Here is a 23,639-nt window from a genome sequence, read left to right on the forward strand (position 1 = left end):
GAACGCGTGTTCATTCTAAATGTGGACGAACAAACCGGTGGACCCGGAGAAAAAAATCCATGCGACCACGGGGAGAACATGCAAACTCCGAATATACAGGCGTCGGGGTCAGGATCGAACGCACGACCCCCTGCATACCAGGAGAGGTAGTTAACATCTCGCCACCACGGCGCCACACCCGTGACTTTACATTGTGCACGTTCAATCAGGAAAAGCCACGCCGAGTCTCAAGGCTCATTTTCAGGAGAGGTCCTGCCAGCTTTTTCGAAGCAGTGGGCAAATGTTTCTGTGTTGCTGTATGTGTATGTGATCCCCAATTGAGTCATTCGCAGCTACTCTTTCAGCATTGTGGGATGTTTGGTCAATACCAGTCACATTGTGTGTGTTTCTTTTTTTTTTGCTGCACACCGCAACAAAGTTAACTCTGCCCCGTGCCCATTCCCAGAAATAAACACGCACATGAATAAATAAGCGCTGGCGTGTTCATGCCGTCGTAGTTTTGTGGACTCAAGGTGAAGGGCACATTCTGTCACAGTGCCAGACAACAGGAACACTAAAATAAAATCCGGCAGCAAAGATATACTGTAGTTTGCCAATAAATGATGCAGGCTATTGCAAGTGGAATGGTGAAGGGGGTCGTTACCATTTATTGCAGAAGCAAGTGAATTCAAAATAGTTCCTGATGGGTCGGTGAGGTGGGCCGGTGGGTGGGTGACTGCAGTAGAATATAGACCATTATGCGTGCTGCACAATTCATTCTGGGTCATAGCCACACAGCTCAGCACTCTGAAGGGTCCGCGTCTTCCAAAGCGGCATTGTGGAGAGTCACCGGATGTCACACAAGCAGCCAGAGATCAGCTCCAGATCGCCACAGCTCAGCAGGTGGAAGCCTGGTTGAGATAAATTATTCACCCACCCACCAAACCCCTAGACCACAAGTGGCAATTTGGCAAATTGTCACAATTTGGTAGCACAATTCAAATACAAAAATCAATTATTTTATACCATTGGGGTGGTGGGTTTGAACCCCTCTAGTGATTGAAGGGGTCATGTGAACTCATTACTTGCAACATCTCCGAATCAAGGGGGGAGCAGCGGTGCAGTGGTTCGTGTGCCGGGCAATAAACCCGGCCACCTGAGTTAAATCCGTGGCCACGGCTTACATCAGATCCGGTACTGGGCTCCCTCTACACCAACCCACATTGGCCAGCATGGGGAAGTATGGTAAAAAAATCCCCCATGACCTACACTGTGTAGGGAGGACACGTCCAGAAGTATATTGGCACAGGGCTATGAAATTTCATCAAGCAACTGATTTTTTTAAATATGGGATTATATGTGCGTATTGTGATGAGAAGCATATGCATTAATCAATCAACGAATTCATTCACCTTTCCATCACTATTTCATACTGTGCATGCCTTCTAAAAGGGTGCATCAGTGGAGATCACACATAAAACCTTATCACTATCACCATAAATGTGCCAAAGCTAAGCAGGTTCGATCCTGGCAATGAATGCATGGAATACCACACAAACACAAACCAGGTAATTTCGATCAACGTGGGGAAATCTTCTTGTGTATTAACTTGTGCACTGATGTGTCTCAAATGTAAAAAAAAACAATATTGCTGAAGATGGCTTCAGCGTGAAATAAAACTAAATCAGTGTTGTGCTTTAATTTGCTACTTACAAGCTTCCTCATGATACTGATATGGGAGTGACTTGAAATGGAATGCTCCCCGAAACTCAGTTTTTCTTCGGAAGAAAAAATAAAATAACTTTATCGGTACCGAGGTTCCCACAAGGCCATGCGGGGAGGGCACGTGACAGTTTGGCACAAGCCATCGTAGAGTGGCGGTCGCGCCGCTACGGTTCTCTGTGGTCAGTGCAATACGCTTCTCTAAATAAAATTTATGCTGAGCCGCTTGCACGTTCTGAGATTCAGCGGTGAATGGGACACCCACCCTGCCACTTGCAGATGTCTCGGAACATGAGAGGGTTAAGAGATGAAGCATTTGGGCTGCACAACAGTCCTAGGGCCATGCACGTAGAGCACAAACGTGCACATTCCCACATCATAGCACAGATGAGCAGAGCAAATGTTTGTCAATTCCACATTGTGCATTTATATATATATATATACACAGGGTATATATACACACACACATATGCAGGGGTTTGGCCCTTCAACACAAACAATATGACCCATGGGCCCACACTGACAGAGATCACCTGTATAGTCTTAGCAGACTGTGAGCAAGTGCTGTTTGCGAGCACCTGTGAAGGCTGGCACGGCACACGAGGAGGTGAGGTGGCCAGTACCACACCCGGCCGCCTTTGTCACCCTCGTGGCAATATTTGCACACTGCACCAGGTGCTCACTTGCGGCTAAGTCGACCTAGGGGAGGCCCAGGACCGGTTCATATAATCGTCACTGGTGTTGGCCGTAAGCCGGAATTGAACCTGGGTGGCCAGGTTTCGTAGTGCAGCGCGCTAACCGTTACACTACCGCTCCCCACGTAGAGAACAAACGTGCACATTCACACATCATAGCACAGATGAGCAGAGCACATGTTTGTCAATTCCACATTGTGCATTTATATATATACACATTATATATATAAACACACTCACACACGTATGCAGGGGTTTGGCTCTTCAACACAAACCAGATGACCCATGGCCCACACTGACGCACACACATGCACAGGCGAATTCATTGAAACTTCTCCGAGGTGATGTGGGAGGGCGTGGAGGGGGAGGGGGGGATGCTATTGCCCGATCCTTGTTTCCGTGAAAATGACTGCTACTATGTGCGTGGCTATTCCACTTTGATAGAAAACAAAATCAGCACATTCGTATGTTACACTGTGGCCTTAAAAGGAAAATGATACAATGGGTAATGCTTCGGGCAATGAAACTCAACTAAAACTGAACAGTTTTTATTTTACCAGGTAAAGCCCACTGAGCTATATAGCTATTTTTTTAATCAGAAGCAACCTTAGCCATCACAAAGGATATTTATAAATGTGGAAATTTATAGCAGCCTCTAAAACGCAGGTTTATAGATGGCCCTTCTTCACAGGACAAGAATAATAGGGGGAGTTCAGTGCTCTTGGGCGGCCACATCCGCTGACTTCTTATTCCGCAGTTAGGCACAGATAACAGGAAGGGTTCGCTGCACACTGCATGTAACTCCTATCATCTGTGGTATACGTGGGGATAATAGGATGCATTTAACGCTACAGGGAGACCGTTTCTGGGTTGCATTTCCGGCTTTCCTCATTTCCCCACCACCATCTTCTTTCTTGAGGAGGGAGCCGTCCTGGGAGATTTCTAGGCCCAAATCCGTTTTTTTGTCAGTTGTGTGATAATGCAACACTCACGACCTGTAGTTTTTTTTCCATATTTCGGGATTGTGAGATATTCTTCTTTTTGGGAATACGTCCCAGTATTTTGTAACTCAGAGGTGGCAGCTTTACTTATGGGCGTGGCTTTTCTTTTTATCGCAGATAAGCACCGATGGTCATAATAATAAGAAGAATAAATACATCAACACAAGCTGCTTGTGTTTAGTTTGTTGTCCTTCCCCCGCTACCGCCGATTAGCACGATTGGCTACGTACGGCGCGAAAGAAGTTCAACATACATACATGAACGATAGAGGGGGTTACGGATAGTAGAGAGAGCGGATAAAGGGGGGTATAGGTAAATCGATTTCCGTTCTGCCATGTCCATAGGGCCGTGGGTGAACCGTACAGGCAGTTGGATGTGGGGAAAACAAGGCAACATCGCCTACTGCAAATTGCAACAAAACAAAAAGACCCAATCTCGGCAACATGAGCGGCTCAATATCGTTCTGGCGGCAGCAGCACCGCAGCCCGTGGCAATGTTTTACCAGGAACAGGCAATAACAATTACATCAATAAAAAAAACTCCTAACTTCGCAAAAGTCGACTTCGTTCTCCATCCCGATTGGAAGGTAGGAAATAAAGCGTGCGTTTCACGAGAATCGGCGTTATGTGAGGAAAATCTGGCAGTGCCTGGTCGCCGTGACAACGCGGCCTAGTTACAGGGCCCTGTAAACTTATGATCCATTGGAAGGGTAAACATTGACTGAAGGCACCGTTTTATTAAATTTCATGTATTCGTGTTTTTTTACACAAATGTATGGATTATTTATCACCCCCTCAAGAGAAGTGGTATTCATGGGTATAAATATGTTTTTAACATATATACAAAACAACAATGGCAACAAAAGTAAGTTAACAAATAATTATAATCACTCCCACACACACCTGCAGTTGTCTCGGTAGAAAAATGCGTTTTGCAGCCACTCACTAAACACATTAGCACAAGGTGGTCAGGTGAATCCGGGTTCAATAGTGCTGAGCCAACACGGCTTGAAACCTGGGTTCAAATCCAGGCAAACCGCCCGTGATTAAACCAGATTATCAAGCAGAGTGATTCGATGGTGTCAGCCCGGTCACCAATGACAGCAAAGCAAAAAAAAAAGCAAGCCATCACGTTAATTTTTGTTCTTAATTTGGTGAAATTGCAGATCTTGTTAATGAAAAACATCGGTCTGACTGTCACGCGACTGCTCTCTCTCTCTGTGTCTGTGGCGGGGCCACGTGGGCCATTCTCTAGCACAAAGGGGTTGACCTACTCTGCTTTGAGAGAACCGAATGGAGAAGTCATCTCATGACGACGTAACACTGATAACGCACAATCACGATTAAGTTGGGGGGGGGGGGCGATGACAACGGTTATTTTGTAAAAAAAAATCACATTGCACACATCTGTGCAATACCCCTGGGCTTGTACCCTTCATATCGCCAATAAATATGCGTTTACTGCAAGCCACATTTGCATAAAAATACGACTGCTGGATACTACAAATTGCCCTACAATGGAATGCGTGGCATAACATCTACTTCTAAATGTATTCAACCCACCAATTTAACATTGGCTCTTCAAAATAAAAACGAAAACACATCGTAACGTAATAGTTCAGCGATGATAATTCTCTTAAGGAATGTCCGGGAAAAAATGTTGGTCTCTTTCCAAGTCAACACCCACATAATTGCGAGAGTGATTCGTTTCTAATTAACTGGTGAACCAAATGTCAGCAGATTACTTTCAGTAAAATGAAGGGGGAAAAAAACCCCACACTCAAACTTAATCTTGTCGCACATATATAATAATTGGTAGCGTAAAGCAGAAAAAAACGTGTGTATTAATCTAGGCGGGTCATCCAAGTTTAATGCTATGGTGTATTATATATTATTGCATGAATGATGGCTGTTTTAATTGACACAAATGGCTCCCTTGTCAAAGCATCAATCTTTGAACAGGCGTGCAAGTGCCCTGGCTTCTTGGGATTTGAAATTCCGTGGGAGGAAAGACCTCAAGGTTAAATGCATTTGAGATACAAAATAAACCGTTTCCTTGCATTGATATGGTCGACTGGTCCCATATACCAATTTGCCTGGGTGTTTTGGGCGTCAACAAAAAAAAACATGCATTCTCTGTCTGCCGCATGGCCGTTCGCTGCTGATAGAGCAAGCTTGAAATAGCATAGTACCTGTGGCAATTACCCCGAAAGACAAACATTGCTTTTTTTTCTATCGAAATGTCAAGTCCCATAAGGATAAAGCATTCATGGAATATTGAAGAAAATGCTGCCTATTATGGTGTGCCATTTGAGAACAGGCTGGAGTTAGTCCGGCGAATTGTCTCGAGAAGGAATCCGAGGCCTTTACACGCGTCCCGTCTTCAACTTGAAACGGGCAAACAAACACTCAGGCGCAGAGGTCGTAACCTTTATCCAAACAAGTGTATGTAAAGGATGCCACTGAGCATGATGACTCGGGGGCATTTCCGCCTGCATTTTGACTGAATCCCCGTCATTCACACGGCAACGGCTGACATTCTTTAAACGTTCAGCAAACCAAAGTGCCAACCATTATTGTTGTATTGCCTCTCTCCTCTCTCTCTCTCTTTCTTTCCATGGGTCAGAATGCACGTTTTCCCTCCACATATTTAAGACAAAGCAGGCAGGGTCCATCCGTCAATCTCGATCTCACGCTTGTCTCTGCAGCGGTGACGCCGAAGGTAAGAAAACTGAGAAAAATCTTCATGCCCCAAGTAGCTCAACGGTGGGCCAGGATTTGTAAAAAAAAAAATAAACACATTAGGCGACACCAATAGCACTCCCAAATATAACTCCAATTGCAATCGGTCAATTGTTATTATTAACGAAAACATTTATTTTACACAACCGTGATATAAATAAGTAATGTAGCACCTCCATCATGTCATGTTTGTAATGCACTCACGTTTTTCTTTTTTCCCCAGGCTCCCTGAACGGCCAGTACCACCAGCATTGCCGCTCTACTCTCGCCATAGACTGAAGGCCCTAACTGCCCACCTTGGCCAAGCCAAAGGCCCCATCGACTTCGTCTAAGCACGATATCAGACGCCCACCACCAATACCAATACCGCACCATTCACCACTCAGTAACAGTGAAGTTAACAGTGCGCCTGTGCAATGCCAGGTGCACGATGAGGCCACGTGAAGTGTCAAATGCTCACTTACAGGAGGTCACGGTACAGACCCAGGTGCAACGGGCTGGCTGACTGAGATGACCAGTAGATGCACCACCAGCTGTACCCCCTCATGTGCCAACTCGTTGCATTTTAGTCACCCGCGCTCTCTTCGTTGTAGTGAGCGTCGCTCCTCAGCCCTCAGTTGTTGTTATTGGAGGGTGAATGCCTCCAACTGCCCAGTAGCAGCGTCCTTCACGAGCCACCACCACCACCATCCACACCACCCAGCACATCATCACAATCAATTCTATATTTGGTATTTGCGCCACTCTTACAGCGCGCACATTTTAGTGGTTCTGCAGTAGTTTCAGAGTTGGGGGGATGCTGCTATGTGGCTGTACCCACTTATTTGTTATTTGTCCACGACTGTTAACTTAGTATCACAGAATTGTTTTCATTATTTGTTATGACCATACACAACCAGGTGACTTGTAAGTACATTTCAAATGAGGAAAAGGTGGAACATGACCCCCGAGCACGTGTCTACTCCTTTACGAATAACGTCAAGGGGATCCTTCATGTCAACTGCGAAGCATGCAGAGCATATCCACGGTTAACGGTGAATTCACCCGCAGTATTAACCAGGGTCGTTTGCTGGGCTCGAATTGCAAATTAAAACTAAACTGAACTTTCTTTTTATTTTACCAAGCAAGGCCCACTGAGCTTTCCAGCTGTTTTTCAGAAGCGACCTGGCCAAAGATGATAGCTCAACGAAGTGACTTTATGTTGAAATGTATATCACCCAAATACTCTAAATGCACGTTGATTCTAAATGTGGAGGGAAAAACCAGAGCACCCCCTGGAGAAAAATCCACGCGACCACGGGGAGAACATGCAAACTCCATATATACAAGCATCAGGGTCAGGATCGAACCCACGACCTCCTGTATGCCAGGCGAGGTTGTTAATATCCCGCCACTGCTGCACCCACCTACGACATCTTCAACAAACGGCAAGCGCACTACCGCCCGGCCACGTGGCCACCTCGCCACAAAAGCGGCATTATTGTAATTTCCATTAGTTCCATTCGATCGTTTAAATGTGTGGGAAAGTATTGCTGTGCACCGCTCGCTGAGCAAATCCCGCCGGGAGAGAAGGGATTTTGCGGCATAGATTTTGTGAGCCTCAGTGTGCGTGTGTGTGTTACATCCATTACACTACACTGAGAGGTCCAGTGTGTTAATTGATCCTCTAGCACTTGTTAATAATATTTGCACCGCACCGCAGCGCTCCGTCACTTTGGCAAACAGTGTGGCTACTGGCCCACTGAGGACCCAAAGCAGAAGTTATTTTTGGTCCCCTACCCCGCCAACCCCCCCCCACCCCCGACACCTTTTCAATAAAAAATGAAACTCCTATAACAATGGCGGAAGAGATATAGACAAGCCGAGATGAACGAATGTGGACAAAAAGTAGCGGTGGAATAATGAGAGGAGAGAATGCAGATGAGACGGAGATGTCGTGTCGTGAGAGATGTGGCACGCCAGACGGATGTCGTGAGATGATGAGAAGAGAGTTCCCGACAAGATAGAGATGAGAGATTAATTCACTTGTTCGCTTTAATGGAATTTTTTTTTACGTTCATTAGACCAAAATTAATGTATGCTGCATTGGCAGTAGTGCACGATCACAATAACAAAAAAAAGGCAACACATTCGTCAATAACACTGCCGGAAAGAGGAAAAATGTTTCTTTGCTGCAGTGATGGACCATTGCCTGAAACGTTACCTATTACACAACTACTCTCATCTGCGGTATTGTCGGTGAGCTCTTTGGGTTATCAGCAATTTTACTCCTCTCATTAATTGGGAAAAATTTGCAGGCAACCCTGTCGGTAATAGGAGTCACTTGCCATGCATCTCCTATCATGCGCAAAAAACTCCGTACGTTAGGAAGACGCGTTACCACGCATTATGGGTGACATTGTGGATCAGCATGGATAATATGAAGAAATAAGGAAGTGGATAATTGGGAGTCTTCATGGACCCTACAGCTGCCACGGATAACAGAGTTGTGGGTAATAGGGCCACGGATTAAAGTACTTCTGCATGTATTTTTCCTCTTTGGGGCAATATTATCAACGAAGATGTTGAGTTTTTGAAAAAAACATTTGTGAGACGTTTATTACTCTCTCAATTTGAGCTGATATTGTAAACGATCCCTATTATTACTACAATTTCATGAATCCAGGCCCCCTTGTGTAGGAAATGCTTGCTACATCTGCACGTAAACTCGCCGTGGCTGGCAAAGCCGCATCACCGGCCAAACTTGAATCTACGCGAGTTGTTACGAGGTGCTGAGCTGTTACACGGCAAAGATCGGTGCATCGGCCATCGACGGGGAAACACCTGCTGTGTCACCTGCTTTTGAAAACTCATTTCCGTAGGACTGCTTTTTGTGATTGGGTTGTCGGTCCTTCCCCCCGCACCTCCGATTAGCACCGTTGGCAACGTACGGTGCAAAATAAGTTCAACACACGTACGTACGTACGTACACACGTGTTGGCTTAGGCACGAAGTAAACGTGAAGTCTCGGGCCTCTAGAGCCACTTGTTATGCTAGTAGATCTTTGCTTAGTGGCCTCTCAGCTGGCCCCATGTGCTTGCCCGGCGTCGCCTCCGCCGCCGCCCTCGGCTTCTCACCTCGACTGCGGCTGCGGCGCCGCCGCTTGCGCCGGTTGTCGGAGCCGCACGGCGTAGGCACCTGCTGCAGCCGGTTGAGCTCCACGGGGGCGTTGGCGCGGAAGCTCTCCTTGAACTTCATCACCAGCGACTCCACCGTCTCGTCCCGGCCTGATGGACGGTGGGGCGAGAGCGGCGGGGGGTGGAGTGGGGTTGATGAAGAGGGTCGTTAAACTCCTGAAGAGGAAGTCCCCGCCCCGCCCGCCTCCCCCAATGGCATCAGCATCGTCGTCGTCGTCATCAGCCGTGATTCATCCACTGCTGGATGAAGGCGTCCGCAAGCCGTCGCCACCTCTCGCGGTCTTGCAATACACCGGCAACATCTAACTCCTGCGAACGAGCCGATTTCATCGTTCCATCCCTCCTGCTAAACGATCAAGAGGGATACAACTGGGAAGAAGAGCAAAGACACATTCGAGAATGCATGTGTCGCTAACGTAGTTGTCGAAGCTTGGCAAGGAAGTCCCATGTAACTGGGTAAATCACGATAGCACTATCGGTTTATTCAGATGCTCGTTTGCCATTTTACAGCTTGCCAAAGCAATGGCAGCGGAGTGATTTCAACTGCACAACAACAAATCGACGATTTCTTTACCTCCCCTGGAGAGTGGGCAAACGGAGTGGTTGTCTGGAAGCGACTGCTCACGAGAGACACATATTTATCGATGGCTGAATTGCAATGGTTTTGAAATCGTCATCGTTAGCCAGCACGCTGCTATTGATTTACTCAGAGAAGCTTGCCCAACATTCAGCTTTTAACTCGACAGCCAAAACTCGTACAACGATGAATCCTCCATGGGTACACAGTAACCATCCTATGCACAATGCCGTCCGTGGTTGATATACCGTACCAAAGACAGCGTCAATGCCATCATGGAATGGCTGTGCTACGAACCTGCAGGAGACATTTAAGAAACTCGACTTAATTTTTAGCGCGACAACTCCATCTTCCACCATGAACAATTATGACGACCATACACAGCTCAAGTTCAGACAAAGTTGGAATCCTGCTGATGTCGTATCTGGCAAGTAGAGTGCCCAGTTCCAACCTTCACTGCACCAGACAGAATTAAATGTAAAACAGTCGGGGCGATTGATGATCCAGCACAAGGCACTTCACTCCACAGCCACTCGCTCACTGGCATACAGTCACCTCCATATCACTCTTCAATCGCTATTATCACTCATAGATTGTTCCACCAATGTTTGAGGACCGTATAAACTATTCATACTCAACAATGGCATCTTGTTTTACCACGTAAGACCCACTGAGCTATATATCTATCTATATGTCTTTGTCAGAAGCAACCTGGACACAAATGATAGCTCAATGAAGTTGCTTATCATCATGTCGACATGTATAGCACCAGCCAAATACTCTAAACGCCTGATGTCGATTCTAAATGTGGAGGGAAAAATCAGAGGACCCGGAGAAAAATCCACGCGACCATGGGGAGAGAGACACGCAAACTCCAAGTATATAGACGCCAGGGTCGGGATTGAACCCACGGACCATCCTGAATACCAGGCGAGGTAGTTAACATCTTTCCACTGGGACTCCACCACGATATCAGATGCAAGATAACTCGTATTGGCCATTATCAGTGTGTTTATCCCCAGCCATACTCTCTTGAACCACCACACTGCAGGTCAAAACACTTCTCTCTCTGATTCTTCCCTCGCACTCTTCGATGTTTGGAAGTCCCTCACAACGGCTCTCCTTTCCCCAACATCTTATAATGACCTCGCTCAATTTAAGAAACGCATTAACTATTCATACTCTTTGGTTCTTTGGTTCTTTCGGTACACTGCTGCAGTGTTTCTTGCTGTGGTTGTCCCACCTGATGACGGACGCTTGTGTTGCGCCCGAAACGTCGTGATTTAATTTATTTTATATTTTATACCTACGTGACTTTACCGAAAAAAACAAAGAGTATGGATCCCTGCAGTCACGAAGACGTCAAATCTGCATTAACTATTATTCATTCGCTGTTGATTGCTGGCCCCTTGGCGTTCTGCGACCTATGACCTGTGCTCCGCAAGTCACCTGAAGCCAGTGCTTGAAGGTTTACAGCCGACGGGTTAATTTTTTTTTAAACAGGGAAACCTTTCTGTGAGTCCTGAAAACAGTGAAACCAAGGAAGAAGATTCTGGAACTCAGTGCAGGCTGCAAACGAGACCACCGTGGAATATTTAATGCGCATAAGTTTACACAATGGATGTATAATAAATTGCACAGCAGCTGCTGTTTCACAATCTTAGCAGAACGAAAATTGTCATGGGGGAGACGGAGGGTTTTTTTCCAATAAGTTCTGCTTTTTGTTTAGAAATGTATAGCAGGTCAAACTCTACACAGGAAAAAGTTTGGCAAAAATGCCGTCAAAAAAATCATCGCTTTCCGTCAGTTGCATTCAAGCAACAAAACTGGTGCACTGTGAGTCAGACTCTGTACGCATTACGAACACTTACACGGTCACGAACGGGACATACATGGGGTGCAGCGGTGGCACTGCGGACAGCACACTGTACAATTAACCCTGCGTTGTGCGTGATGGCATGGCCTAGCCGCAGTGCTTTCGACCGCAAGCTACGGAGGCTGACGCTTCAAGTCCAGCCGCCGGGCCTGATTCATACTGCAGTGTGTAATTACCGTAGTAGGAATAATACGACTATGCACCGTTTGCTTTACTCGCAGCGGACGCTAAAGGTCTCTTGACGTCATTCGCGCGAGTAGGCCATCGTGTGCAGGCGTCAGGGTCCAAGGTTGCCAAGGTGGGGAGTTACACCACAAATTGCTCAATTGGGATGAAACATAGCAATCATCGCCGCCACCTCCCTACTGGCAGACTAATGCCCCAGGCCACTCTTGTAAATGAGACTGTCCCTGGACTCTTGAGTGCTCACCTGGTGCAAGATGATGAACGTGAGAAGTTGAGACTTCATCTGCGCTTGATTCCCCGGCTGAGGCGAACATCAGCGGCGAATTGTCTCCACTGTTACATGCTGATCACAAACTAATGTCATCAAACCCGGCTGTCAAACGCCCGAAAGAAGGAGCCTCCTGATCGGGATTGCAAAACCAAAGGTCCTTTTCAGGGCCAAACTAACCGCAGTGTGGGGCCGTCACTACGTCTGTGCCGTCTAAATGTAGAGGGGCCTATCAAGGCACCAAGCGCGACTTCCTGGGACGTTTCCTCGAACTCCACATGGTTGACGTGCTCCTGCTCGGAGAAGCCCGTACGGCCGATGCCAACGTCTGAACCGGGGCATGTTGCGCGGATTTTTTTACATCCCGAAAATTATATTGGCAGTTGGTGGGTAAAAGGTACCGCAGATCCGAGGAGTTTCGCCGCCGTTGTGCCTTCGTCGGAAGACTTGGAGGATGGAGAGACGCATCTCGGTGAAAGCTCAGTGAGCCAGCTGCTTGAAATCCCTCAAGTGAAATTATATCTTTACTCCACTCGGATCGACATTGTAAACGAAGCGGAAATATCACTTGCGATGGTTTATACTGCAACTGGAAACAACACAGCAACATCAGGGCAAGGCTCTAACACCCTCACTGCAGAGGCAAAACAAAGTGCAATGAAGTGCAGAGAGAGAGAAAACGATACAAACGGAGTATTACGTTTTTAAAAAATAACCTTGACAACTGGGAATAAATATTCCAAGGAGAAGTAGAAAATAAAAGACAGAGACTGGGTGGACGGTGGTGCTGAGGGAGTTATCTCCGTATAGCAATGCACACTTATTTAGTATTTATTTGGGGCAGCAAGAGAGAGAGTAGGTCACCCTTGGCGTGACCTTGAGTGGAAAGGTCTGCCCCCCCCCTCCCCCGTTGCACACAACGGAGAGAAAACACCACGAGCCGGGCCTGGGCCGAAGCTGGCTCCCATTGCCTGCGGTGGATTTAACGACGGATAAAAACGACGCGTGCCCCCATCGTGATTTTTATCATCGCTTAATTTCCACGACGACCGGCGAACGCGTTTTTGTTTTACCGGGGGAAGGGGGGGGGTGGGGCACCACGCACCGTGCATGCTGGGAATTTCACGGCCCGTCTCACCGGCTATTGTGCCATTATGTGTGAGAGAGAGAGAGAGAGTGGAGAAGAGTTTATGTATTGATGGGTGAGCGTGCTGCGACACAGGCTAAAGGAAGTTAAGAGAGAAACGCCGAGACATAAAAATGGCCATAAGACAAGACCGTCTAAGAGGTAGCTTTCTCATAAACGGGACAATAAAACTGATATTGGCATCCATAAACCATGTGCAGTGGCACTTCCATTTTTTTTTCTGGACATCATTTGCTCGTCATGGTTGTATTTCTTGGATTTTTTCTCTCCATTTTTTGATTAAAACAGCGACCGGTTGTGTTTAGATTTCAGAAGGGATGAGCTCTAAAGAGCATTGCAGGGGCTTAAAATACTACAGTCGTAACACTCGCCTGCTTCCGACAGTTGCGCATGAATCCTTAATGGAATAATGAATCGCTTACCAAACTCTCTCTGCTCGGCCAAGGCAGCAGACCGTTCTGCTTTAAAGTAAATATTTGTTCTTTCACACACACACACACACAAAAAACGAGGAATGGAGCGGTTTATAGTGTGAATAAAGCGGTGCAGAATAATGATTTGTAAAAAAAAAAAAACAAGAGAAATAAATGCAGTTTAGCATTGAAAGAGAAAATGCAACCATAAAATAAAATAAATAAAAAATACACCCCAATTCTTTACCTCGATTGCGATTTGCAAACGTGCCCAGATGGCAGCCCCATGTACTCATTCTTGTGGTAGGGATTTATACGCATACAGAGGACTGTACACATATGAAGTTACAGCCCTGCAAGTGCTTCACTCACGCCTCTGCTGCCGGAAGGGACGTTGCTGGAGGCAGCACGAGAGAGACCGTCGAGGGGATATTTGGCCTACTCTTCCATGCTGGACATACGTCGTGTAAGGAGTGGAAGTACCCACACCTGACCACACAAATACGCGACCTGCCAATCGAACGTGGATGGACATGCCGTGCAGGGAAAACGACCTGGCGACCTTCGGATTGCAAGTATATATTCTGTATATGAATACTGTCATTTCCTTTTTTATATATATATTGTATTAGGAGTTATTGCTTTCTCACTCAGTCGAGCAGTTAGTGCACCCACCATCATTCACTTTACATGCTCAGCAATAAAGTACATTGCAAAAAATGCTCCATCTGCTCTAAAAGCAAACATTAACAATTCAGCAGCGGCTCGTGCACCGTGCTATGAACGTGGAAAATCTGAGTTTGATTCCCCGTCATGATTAACATCGGTAGTCACCGATGTCTGAGCCGGTTCGAGGGCCCCCTCCCATTCCACCAACCTGCAATGACCAGTTTTGGTGAAGTATAGTCAATCACCACGACTGACAGAGTTGGGAGGCCTTCATCCACGAGTGGATTGGAAATAGTTGTAAACAATTGCTGTCAAAACGATGAGGGGGAGTAGTGGTTAGAACACAGCGGTTAGAACACTAAGCTATGAACTCAGTGACCTGAGTTAGATTCCTGGCCACTGCAAACATCGGTGGCGAGCGATATCCGAACCAGTCCTGGGCCTCCCTGACTTCATCAACGTACGGCGATCAGCGTTGTGGAACGGGGTCAAACAACCCACCTTAGACGGACACAGGGATGCAGAGACCGTGATCCAGCAGTGGATTGACAAAGGGCGGTAAATAGCGAGAGCACATTAGCGCCTGGGAAAACGGCACGCGTTTAAAACGCTCCCATTTATTAAAATAAGAGCGGCTATTTGGATTTGGGAAGGGAATAAAAGTGATAATAATTCAGAATCTCCACGCCAATTCTACAGAGCACAGGTTGAGTCAATTTAGAATTTGGTAGGGCAGGCGGCATCGCGTGGCGTGTTTAACAATTCACGAGCAGCAGTGAGAGATCATTCATACGAGCAATTTCATTTCTCCCTCTCCAGTGTGGCTCGTTTGATAAATTAAGTCTTGCATTAAAGGCGTGAGGGGTTTTTGTGAAAGGGAATCAGGTGGCTGTCATGTGGGGGGGGGGGGCAGTTGGGGGGGGGGGAACCAGGGGGAACCAGGGGGAAGCAGGGGGGAGCAGGGGGGAAGAAATTTGCGCGTGCCGCTTTAACCAATGCCGAAATGTGTGGGCGGGGAGGAATCGTGGTGAGCTCCCATGCACGGCGACCGCAGCACCCTGCCGTAGTAATAGCTTCTGACAAACCGCTCCCGACAAGAGGGAATTGCGAGCTTCCCTTGCTTGCCAAGACACAGCAGGGGGCGGGCGGGCGGGCGGCGGTGGTAAGAAGAAGAAAAATATTTAAAAAATAGCAAAACAAAAGCTTCGGAAGAGCTGGACCCACAACGTTCCAGATAACCATCTCCCAACCGGCCAAGCGTCGAGCACCGAGATCGGCAGAGTATCACCATGAACCGCCCTCACCCCGCCAGATGCCGCTGGATTGATTTTAATCTATATCGCGAGTTTGCGTCTGTTGATTGCCCCATGATGCCGTTTCAGATATTTATTGCGCGGCCGCCTACAAAAAGGAAGAAGGAACCGTCCAAGGGACCCGCGGTTGTGGGAGGGGGGTGGGTGGAGCAGAAGTGGGGGGGTGACCCCACGTGGGCCGGACAGAGACGCGAGCAGGACGGCATCGATCCGCGTTGTGTGTGGACGCACAGCGACCCTGGGGGGAGGTTGCCTCGCCTCCTCGCCGCGGCGTTAACGTGGCTCGTCCCGTTAACGCTCTGCGAGCACTGCTGTCACGTCTCTTGCCAACCTGACGCTGGTGAAATACACTATCGATTTCGCAGGCTCGCCAAAACCCCCCAAAAAAAGAGGACCCCTGGCTGCTACCGCGAGCAATCGCGGCACCAACTCTGCCGGACAATCACTCGCTACTGCGTGGACCCGGATCTCCCGCAGATTTGCTGGCGGCGACAAAATTAGGTGGCCTCGATAACAAAAAAAATCCACGCCGCATTGCCGACGTCTCATAAGGACGCCCGCGCACGTGCAAGTGAAAAGGTGGCCCCGTGTACGAATTTCGCGAGATGCAAGGTGCAAGGGAACATCGGAGCGTGTGTGTGAAAGAGGGTTAGAAAGGCACTATTGATGTGTTCGAACAAATGTGTGGAACATTTTTATGTTTCCGGCACCAATGCACGGAGTGACCAACAAACGCAAGTTTTGTTTGCGCGAAATATTTCCGTTTTCTTTTTTGTATTACCAGTTTCATTCCGATTGCTCTATGGCCATCATATCACGGGGTCAGAACGTCCGCGCGGAAATCTCCCGCACAGGAAGCAAACACACAACGACGTGCACAACGAGAAACACTTTACAAATCCGACGCTCGCATGGCTGTACGTTTGTACGACGTCAAAAAACACTTACGGCGTGTTGTCAAGAACGGGAACAGGACAGCCACGGCGGTGCACGCGTGAACGCAAGCCGGCTGTTGCACGCACACCGCTTCGCGTGGAAAATCGCGAGGTGGACTTGTCAGCCGCCGCCCGCACCGACGCGACAAAATCCGCCGGCCGAAGAGGAGCCGAACCACCGCATCAGAATCCTTCACTTATCCTGCACAAGATCCGATGAGCTACAGAGCTCTTTTTTACAGACGTACGCACGTACGTTGAATGTCTCCCGCACCGTACGTCGCCAACCGTGCCAATCGGAGGTGCTGGGGGAGGGGAAGGGGGGGGGATGTCTGGTAGGTGTGGGGTCAAGAGAGCTCTGGGTGGGAGAAAGGGAGAGAGAGAGCGTTTGGCGGGAGCGCGTGGCAGACGCACCTGGGCTCACGTCGCAGTGCCCGTGGCAGTCCTCGTCGACGCGGCCCAGGCTCTCGAGCGTGCGCGTCACCTGACTCCCGTAATCGTCGTCGCCGCCACCGCCGCCCCGGTGGTTCATGCGCTGCACGGTGCCGCTCACGCCCACGCCGTTCTCGAAGTCAAAGTCGTCCAGGATCGGCGTCTCGCGCACCGGTGTCCCGTCCGCTGTGATGGGGAGGGGACATGGGGGGTGTGGTGGTGGGGGGGGTGAGGGGTAAATATGAAAGTTATTTACGAGGGAATGTGTTCGGCGCTGTTATCCATAGTTTTTCCGTCGACGTCGTCGAACAAACAACTTCCTCTAGCCGAGAAAAAAAAATCTCTCTCGTTATACAACCCATACTGCGGATCTTTAGCGCAGATTTCGGAAAGTGAATGGTGAGGTGACAAATGCCGAAATGCATGCATTTTCTATTAATATTATTATCCAGGAAAGCCTCAACGAGTCTCATTGCTCAGGAGGGTCCCCGCAACGTTTTTGCAATCGGGGGGGGGGGGGATCGGTGGGTGCACCCCCGCAGCATTAACCAGGGAGGCCGTTTGGATCAGAACGGTGAACCTCTCCAACAGTCGATTAGAAAACCGAGCCCCCGCTAGGCCGCGTCATCACGCTGTACACCGATACACATCTGAGGGGATATTTTTTTTAAATATTTTCATCTTCGCCTGTTCTGTATTTTATCTGAGGCAGGGATGTGACGGTGGGCAGCAGAGGACTTCATCAATATCCACCGTCGCACCGTGCACTGCACTTCGGTGTTTGCCCTCTAACGCTCCCCGCCTTCGCTGATCCACATTGACCAGCGCGGTAAAGTGTCGAGTGTTTCTCCAATCGCAGCTGCGAGCCAACAAAACTGTTTGAGGCTGGCCCCCGTGAATGCAGCTCATGTGAAAGTTCGACCGTCGTGGCGAACGGGTTTTGGGGACACGGATTAGACTCAGCCTCCGTCCCGGGGAAGCAACGCGTTTAAAACGCCGGTTCGGTGAAATCCCAAGGGAAATAACCTCTGTCCTGGATTAAAGATGATATTACATATTCTAACAGAATATTGACGTGTCAAATAACAAATTGCCCCGTGGCGTTTGGGTCAATGGCTGAAGCGCTGCTGAAGAACGCGCGGGTAAAGTTTGGGATCGTACGCGGGGTGGGGTATGCGTTGTTTGCCGTGTTTATTACTTTCGCGCAGCGGTCTTATAACCCTGCTGTCACGACCCGCAGGTGGATCAATATCTTTATCATTTCCCCTGAATTGTATCAGAGCACTTGGTAGCAGCAGCAGCAAGAGCAAAATATGATATTGCTCGTGGCAATATTAAATAGGAGCCACTAAGTCGCTCATCGCACGCGCGTCGTACCTTTCTGTTATCAGAGCGGAGAACCCTTTAATCTCACGGGAAAGTTTTTCGTTTACGTTTCGTTAAAGCTCGAATTAAAAACCATTTGTTTTGACTTTTCGAAATTTGGCATGGTATGGCGATCGTGGCGTTGTGCATCCAAGCCGGGAGTTGAATGCATTTTATTTCTGGAACTGCCGATGGCAGAAGAGACACAACCTACATTGGTAACCGAGGCAAAATACACAACGGGATTAGCCTTCGCCTTGTAGCTTTTAAGGGCTCCCCCCCCACGTGTTTCCGGGTTATACTGTGTGCTGCTCGGCACGTTGTCCGACGTTTCGCTCCACCTGCTGCTATGAGCGCTATATTATCGGGAGATGAAATCGAGCTGCTCATATCAATTCCCGAAGAAGCTTCCAGACCATGGCGGGGGGGGGGGGGGGTGTCAGACACTGTGCCAAACAACGTACAGTGAAATAACCCGACATATTGGAGAACTTTACAGGATATCTGTGAAGAGCCATCATCATATGCACCATCATAATCATCACCACCACCGAAAAATACCCCGTATAGCCTTTAACAGACTTTTGGGGCAAGTGCTGTTAGCGAGCACCCCATTAAGGCCGGAATGATACACGAGTGGGTGGGTGGAAAGCATGACGCCCGACCACCTTTGTCTCCCCAGTGGCAATGTTTACACACTGCACCGGGGAAATCATTTGAGGCTAAGGCGACCTAGGGGAGTCCCAGGACTGGTTCAGATATAGTTGGCACTGGTGTTGGCCGTGAACGTGAACTGAACCCGGGTGGCTGGGTTCGTAGCGCAGCGTCAAACCGCTATACTACCACTCCCCATCATCACCATCAGTATCATTGGCATCATCATGATATCATTGATTCCTCCAGCCATGTTGAGACTCTATTATACCACTTCTCTTCTTGGCTTCGACCTTGCACTGCTCCACTTTGGAATTCCCTCCCATCGTCTCTTTTCCCAGAGATCTCAGAACCTTGCTCAATTGACGTTCCCGGTTCGATTCCAGCAGGCCGCCCCCATTATGACTGCGCGTATAAACCACAGCAACACGCACCGTCTGTGTCACAGTGGACGACAAAGATCTCTCGCAAGAGGAGGCCATCGTGCGCTGACGTCAAGGTTCAAATTTGCCAAATTGTTCAATTACACTGCAAATTACTCAATTGGGATTACACGTAGCAATCATCACCCCCTAAAGGCAGGCTAATCATTCGTAATAATGATTTACACTTCGAAAATGCCTTTCAGCCGGAGGTCAGAAGGTGCTGTACTGAGATAAAAAAAAAACATATTCCCGGGGCCTCTCCTACAACTGAGACCGATCCTCGTGGTCGCCAGAGTTCTCACCCGTTTAAACAAAACGAACTTCAGCGCACCTGGTGGTACATCGATACAATACGAATTTTGTATCGTGGCGGGGCTGGAGTTGGTGGGGGGGGAGACGATCGATCCCACCACATCCCTTTCCCCCCGACCTTTGAACCTGCCACTGCCTGTTTATTAATGCACCTCCGATTAGCACGGTCGGCTACGCGCGGTGCGAAAGAAGTTCGGCGTGCATCCTCGCCACGTGACTTTTGTTTTCCTTTCCCCATTTGGGCCTGAGCTCAGCAAATGCGTCGGTCAAATGTAACGAGAAGAAACATGTCAAACGAGACAGACGATCACCGTCGGCGTGCGAGTCCTGCAGGAGGCGGGCGTTGGAGCGACGCGAGTCGAGACCGTGAGCGCCCAGCAGCACGGACGGGATGTAGTGGATCTCGTCGCCCGCCTCGGCGCTTGCGCTCTTCTGCGGCGGCATCGGCGGGCGGTGGCGCTGGGCACGGCAGCATCCCGAGGAGCCGCCGCCGCCGCCGCGGCGTGTGTACAGGGCGAGCGTGAGCAGCAGGAGCAGCAGCAACAGCGCGATGAGACCGCCCTGGAACGCACGGCGGACACGGGCGGAGGGCGGGTCGTGCGATTCGTTAACGGCGTTCGTCTAAGGAAGATTTTTTTTGTCATCGTAATTTTTACACGGATACATCGCGATTTTTGTTGTTGTTGTTGCGCCGTCAGATGAAGGAGCCGTCGGACCTCTCGCGGAGCGGTGCTAAGCGACCGCGTTGCAGAATTACCCACGGAAGTGAAGCAGATGTCAGAGAGCTACTCATTCTAGAGTTGACTGCAAGGATTCATACACTTAGTTCTTTCGGTGAAGTCACGTAGGTAAAAAATGAAATTTAAATTAATAAAAAATAAAATACAAATCACGACGTTTCGGAGGCAAGGTGGGAACGTCACAGCCAGATTTGCTGCATCAAGTGATGTAGCAAACCTGGCTGTGACGGTCCCACCTGATGACGGAGACTTGTGTTGCCTCCGAAACGTCGTGATTTTTATTTTATTTTTATTAATTGTAATATCATTTTTTACCTACATGACTTTACCGAAAGAACTAAGAGTAAGAGAGCTACGCACTGATAGTCCATGGGTCCAGAGCAGATATTTCACTTGTCACTTCCACCTGAGGTCGCATCATAACATTACCGGTTTCAATTTCTCAATGTCGCCAAAAACAGTGAATTGCGTGATGACCATTTTAAACGGGTGGGTTATCAAGTAATTCACTCGTACTCTTTGGTTCTTTCGGTAAAGTCACGTAGGTAGAAAAATAAAACAAAATATAAATAATATATCACGACGTTTCGATCGTGATATATTATTTTTATTTTATTTTTCTACCTACGTGACTTTACCGAAAGAACCAAAGAGTACGGATTCCTGCAGTCACGAAAGCTTCAAACCAAGATTTAATTCACTCGTATTAGCAATTATGAATCAATTGGTCCGACTACATTTTGTTACCTTGAGTGGTAACAATTTCTGCTCTGGCCCACGGACTCGACACCTCTGAGATACCACCAAGTAGCCTCTGGTCCTCACGGAAGAGGGCAGTACTTTCCCACGGGGTCTGCATACGAGGTAAATGTTCATCACGTAACAGTCAAACATGATTTTTTTAAAATATATTCTTTCGCAAAGCTGCAATATGGCGCACATTGAGCGTAGAAAAAAAATATAGAGTGATGTTGTTTTTTCGTGTGCAGTCATTGGTGATCTGGCTGAGGCCATCAATTCGCCACGTGACTTAACCACAGGTCGTTGCCTGGATTGAAACCCAGGTGCTTAGCTGTCCAGGCTAAGCTCTCTGCCTTGTAAGCCACCCTAAGCATAATGCCTTCTTCTTACACTCGTTGACGACAACCTGTGGAATTTTAATCAAGTCTTAAGAGTCCGTGGCTTTAATACAGTTATTGTTTTCAGCGTCTAGTTGACTAAAGCAGTCAAACATGTCGTCCATTCTTTGAATAAACATCAAATTACTCTGCTTGGAAACTGAAATAAATCATTGGCGGCTGAAATTCACGTTTCAAACCCACCATCCCTGAGCTACCAGCGCAAGTAGTCTGACCTGAAAGTCACCAAACACCAACTCTCCCGACACCGTTCGGAAAGAAATAAAAGTCATGATTAATTTCGTTTTTACATGGGCGGAGAGATATAGAAAGGATGAGTCTAATCCGCTTATTTATTGCATTACTTACATTCTCTAATTTCACGCTAGAGATTATTTCGTCTTATGAACTTACAGCCATGCAGTTAAAAATAGAGTAAAGTTAGCCAGAATCTCTCTTCAAATTGTTAGTGAAATCATGGCAGGATCCATTCGATTGTGTCTTTGAAAGTGAAATAAGACCATGAAAACGCAAGGAAATGTACGGAATGGGCTCTTAACGAATTTCCAGATTTAGCAGGGAGTGCAACATTAGGAGCACGGGAATCGATCCACCTTCTCTGTCCCACAGGAGAGACTCCATTCACAGAAATAATTAATGAGCCATTCATGACAATTCGTCAATAAACAAATAAGAAAGTTTTAAATAATATTATATATATAAAATGTACCACTTTCAGCACAACAAGCAGCATGTAGAATTGCGATCTTAGTCAGAAATAAACCCAAATATGCATAAAATAATTAACGTGTGTGTGCATTATTTTCGTATTGAAACTCAAAGCAATTCCAAAGAACACCCATCCGTAACAACATGGACATGTATGCATATGTGAAAACATATTTATTCTGGGAACAAAAAATGTGCTTCTAATTAATAGTCATTGTCAATCCAGTGCTGTATGATGGCTTCCCAACACTTTTGGCATCCCTCACAATCCAATAACGCTGCGATCCATCTTAGTCCTGCGCATGCGACGAGATCATCGCTCCATCTCCGGAGTGGTTTTCCTTCCAGATGCCTTCTCTCCTTCGGCTATCACTCCGTCACCAGTCTCGTCCATGGGCCATCACCCCCCCAAAGAGTGATATATCAATCGAGCAAATTTCACGGCTGGATTTTAATTTTCCCATTCCTTTTTCCAAGCCTGGAACTAAAATAGAATAAACTGACTGATTGACGATGCCTGCCTGGTACCTTCTCAGTCTCTCCTGAAATTGAAATGTGCAGTGGTTATTCATAATGATCCTTTCCAGCATGGGCTAAACAAATAGAAACACTTCCCTTTTGTACATCCACTGCTGGGTGAAGGTCACCCGACACCATCCAGGCCGTCTGTGTTAATTGACTTCACCGCTCACCACGTTGCTCAGTGTGAGTCGACGTACGTGGGGAGCGCAGACATTGAAGCAAAGAAGTCAAAAAGCCCTCTGCAAGGAAAACCAACGGCAAAGCGTACAAGACCGAGGGTGATATCTGAGATTCACACGCTGGGAAGCAGGCGTCTGAGCAAACCCGAGATTCGCGCGCCACAAGACAGTTGCAAGAGGGTAGAGACGTTGTGCGCAAGAGTGGGCCGTCGTGATAGTCACGGCTCTCGGTTCGGCACGGCAGCAGGTCGGTGCAAATCCCCGCGGGTGGCCGACGAGGCGCGCGCGGGAACGCACCTTCAGAAAGCTGCCCGCGGGACCGGACTATCGTGGGCACGCACGCACGCACGCCCGCCCCGGAGCTCACCAGCTCGCGCGTAGCGTGATCATAATACCGTCACGCCTCACCGAAACTTAAAAGCCGTCTTCCCTGTGCTGGGCACGGAGCACCGAGTGGTGGGGTGG

General features: G+C 48.0%; 1 protein-coding gene across 3 annotated transcripts in view; it reads right to left on the reverse strand.

Moving 5' to 3' along the window:
• Window positions 1–23,639, reverse strand: part of LOC144948497 (astrotactin-2-like) — a 469,552-nt gene that overhangs the window by 335,514 nt on the left and 110,399 nt on the right. For all 3 annotated transcript variants that reach the window (XM_078878014.1, XM_078878013.1, XM_078878015.1), the window contains 3 exons: window positions 20,198–20,447; window positions 17,113–17,316; window positions 9,255–9,404 (listed from right to left, as the gene is read on the reverse strand). In XM_078878014.1, coding sequence (XP_078734140.1) covers window positions 9,255–9,404; window positions 17,113–17,316; window positions 20,198–20,447 — 604 coding nt within the window. The remainder of the gene's footprint in view (window positions 1–9,254; window positions 9,405–17,112; window positions 17,317–20,197; window positions 20,448–23,639) is intronic.

The sequence above is a fragment of the Lampetra fluviatilis genome, chromosome 49 (genome assembly GCF_964198595.1).
Source record: "Lampetra fluviatilis chromosome 49, kcLamFluv1.1, whole genome shotgun sequence".
In the NCBI taxonomy this organism is placed as follows: Eukaryota; Metazoa; Chordata; class Hyperoartia; order Petromyzontiformes; family Petromyzontidae; genus Lampetra; species Lampetra fluviatilis.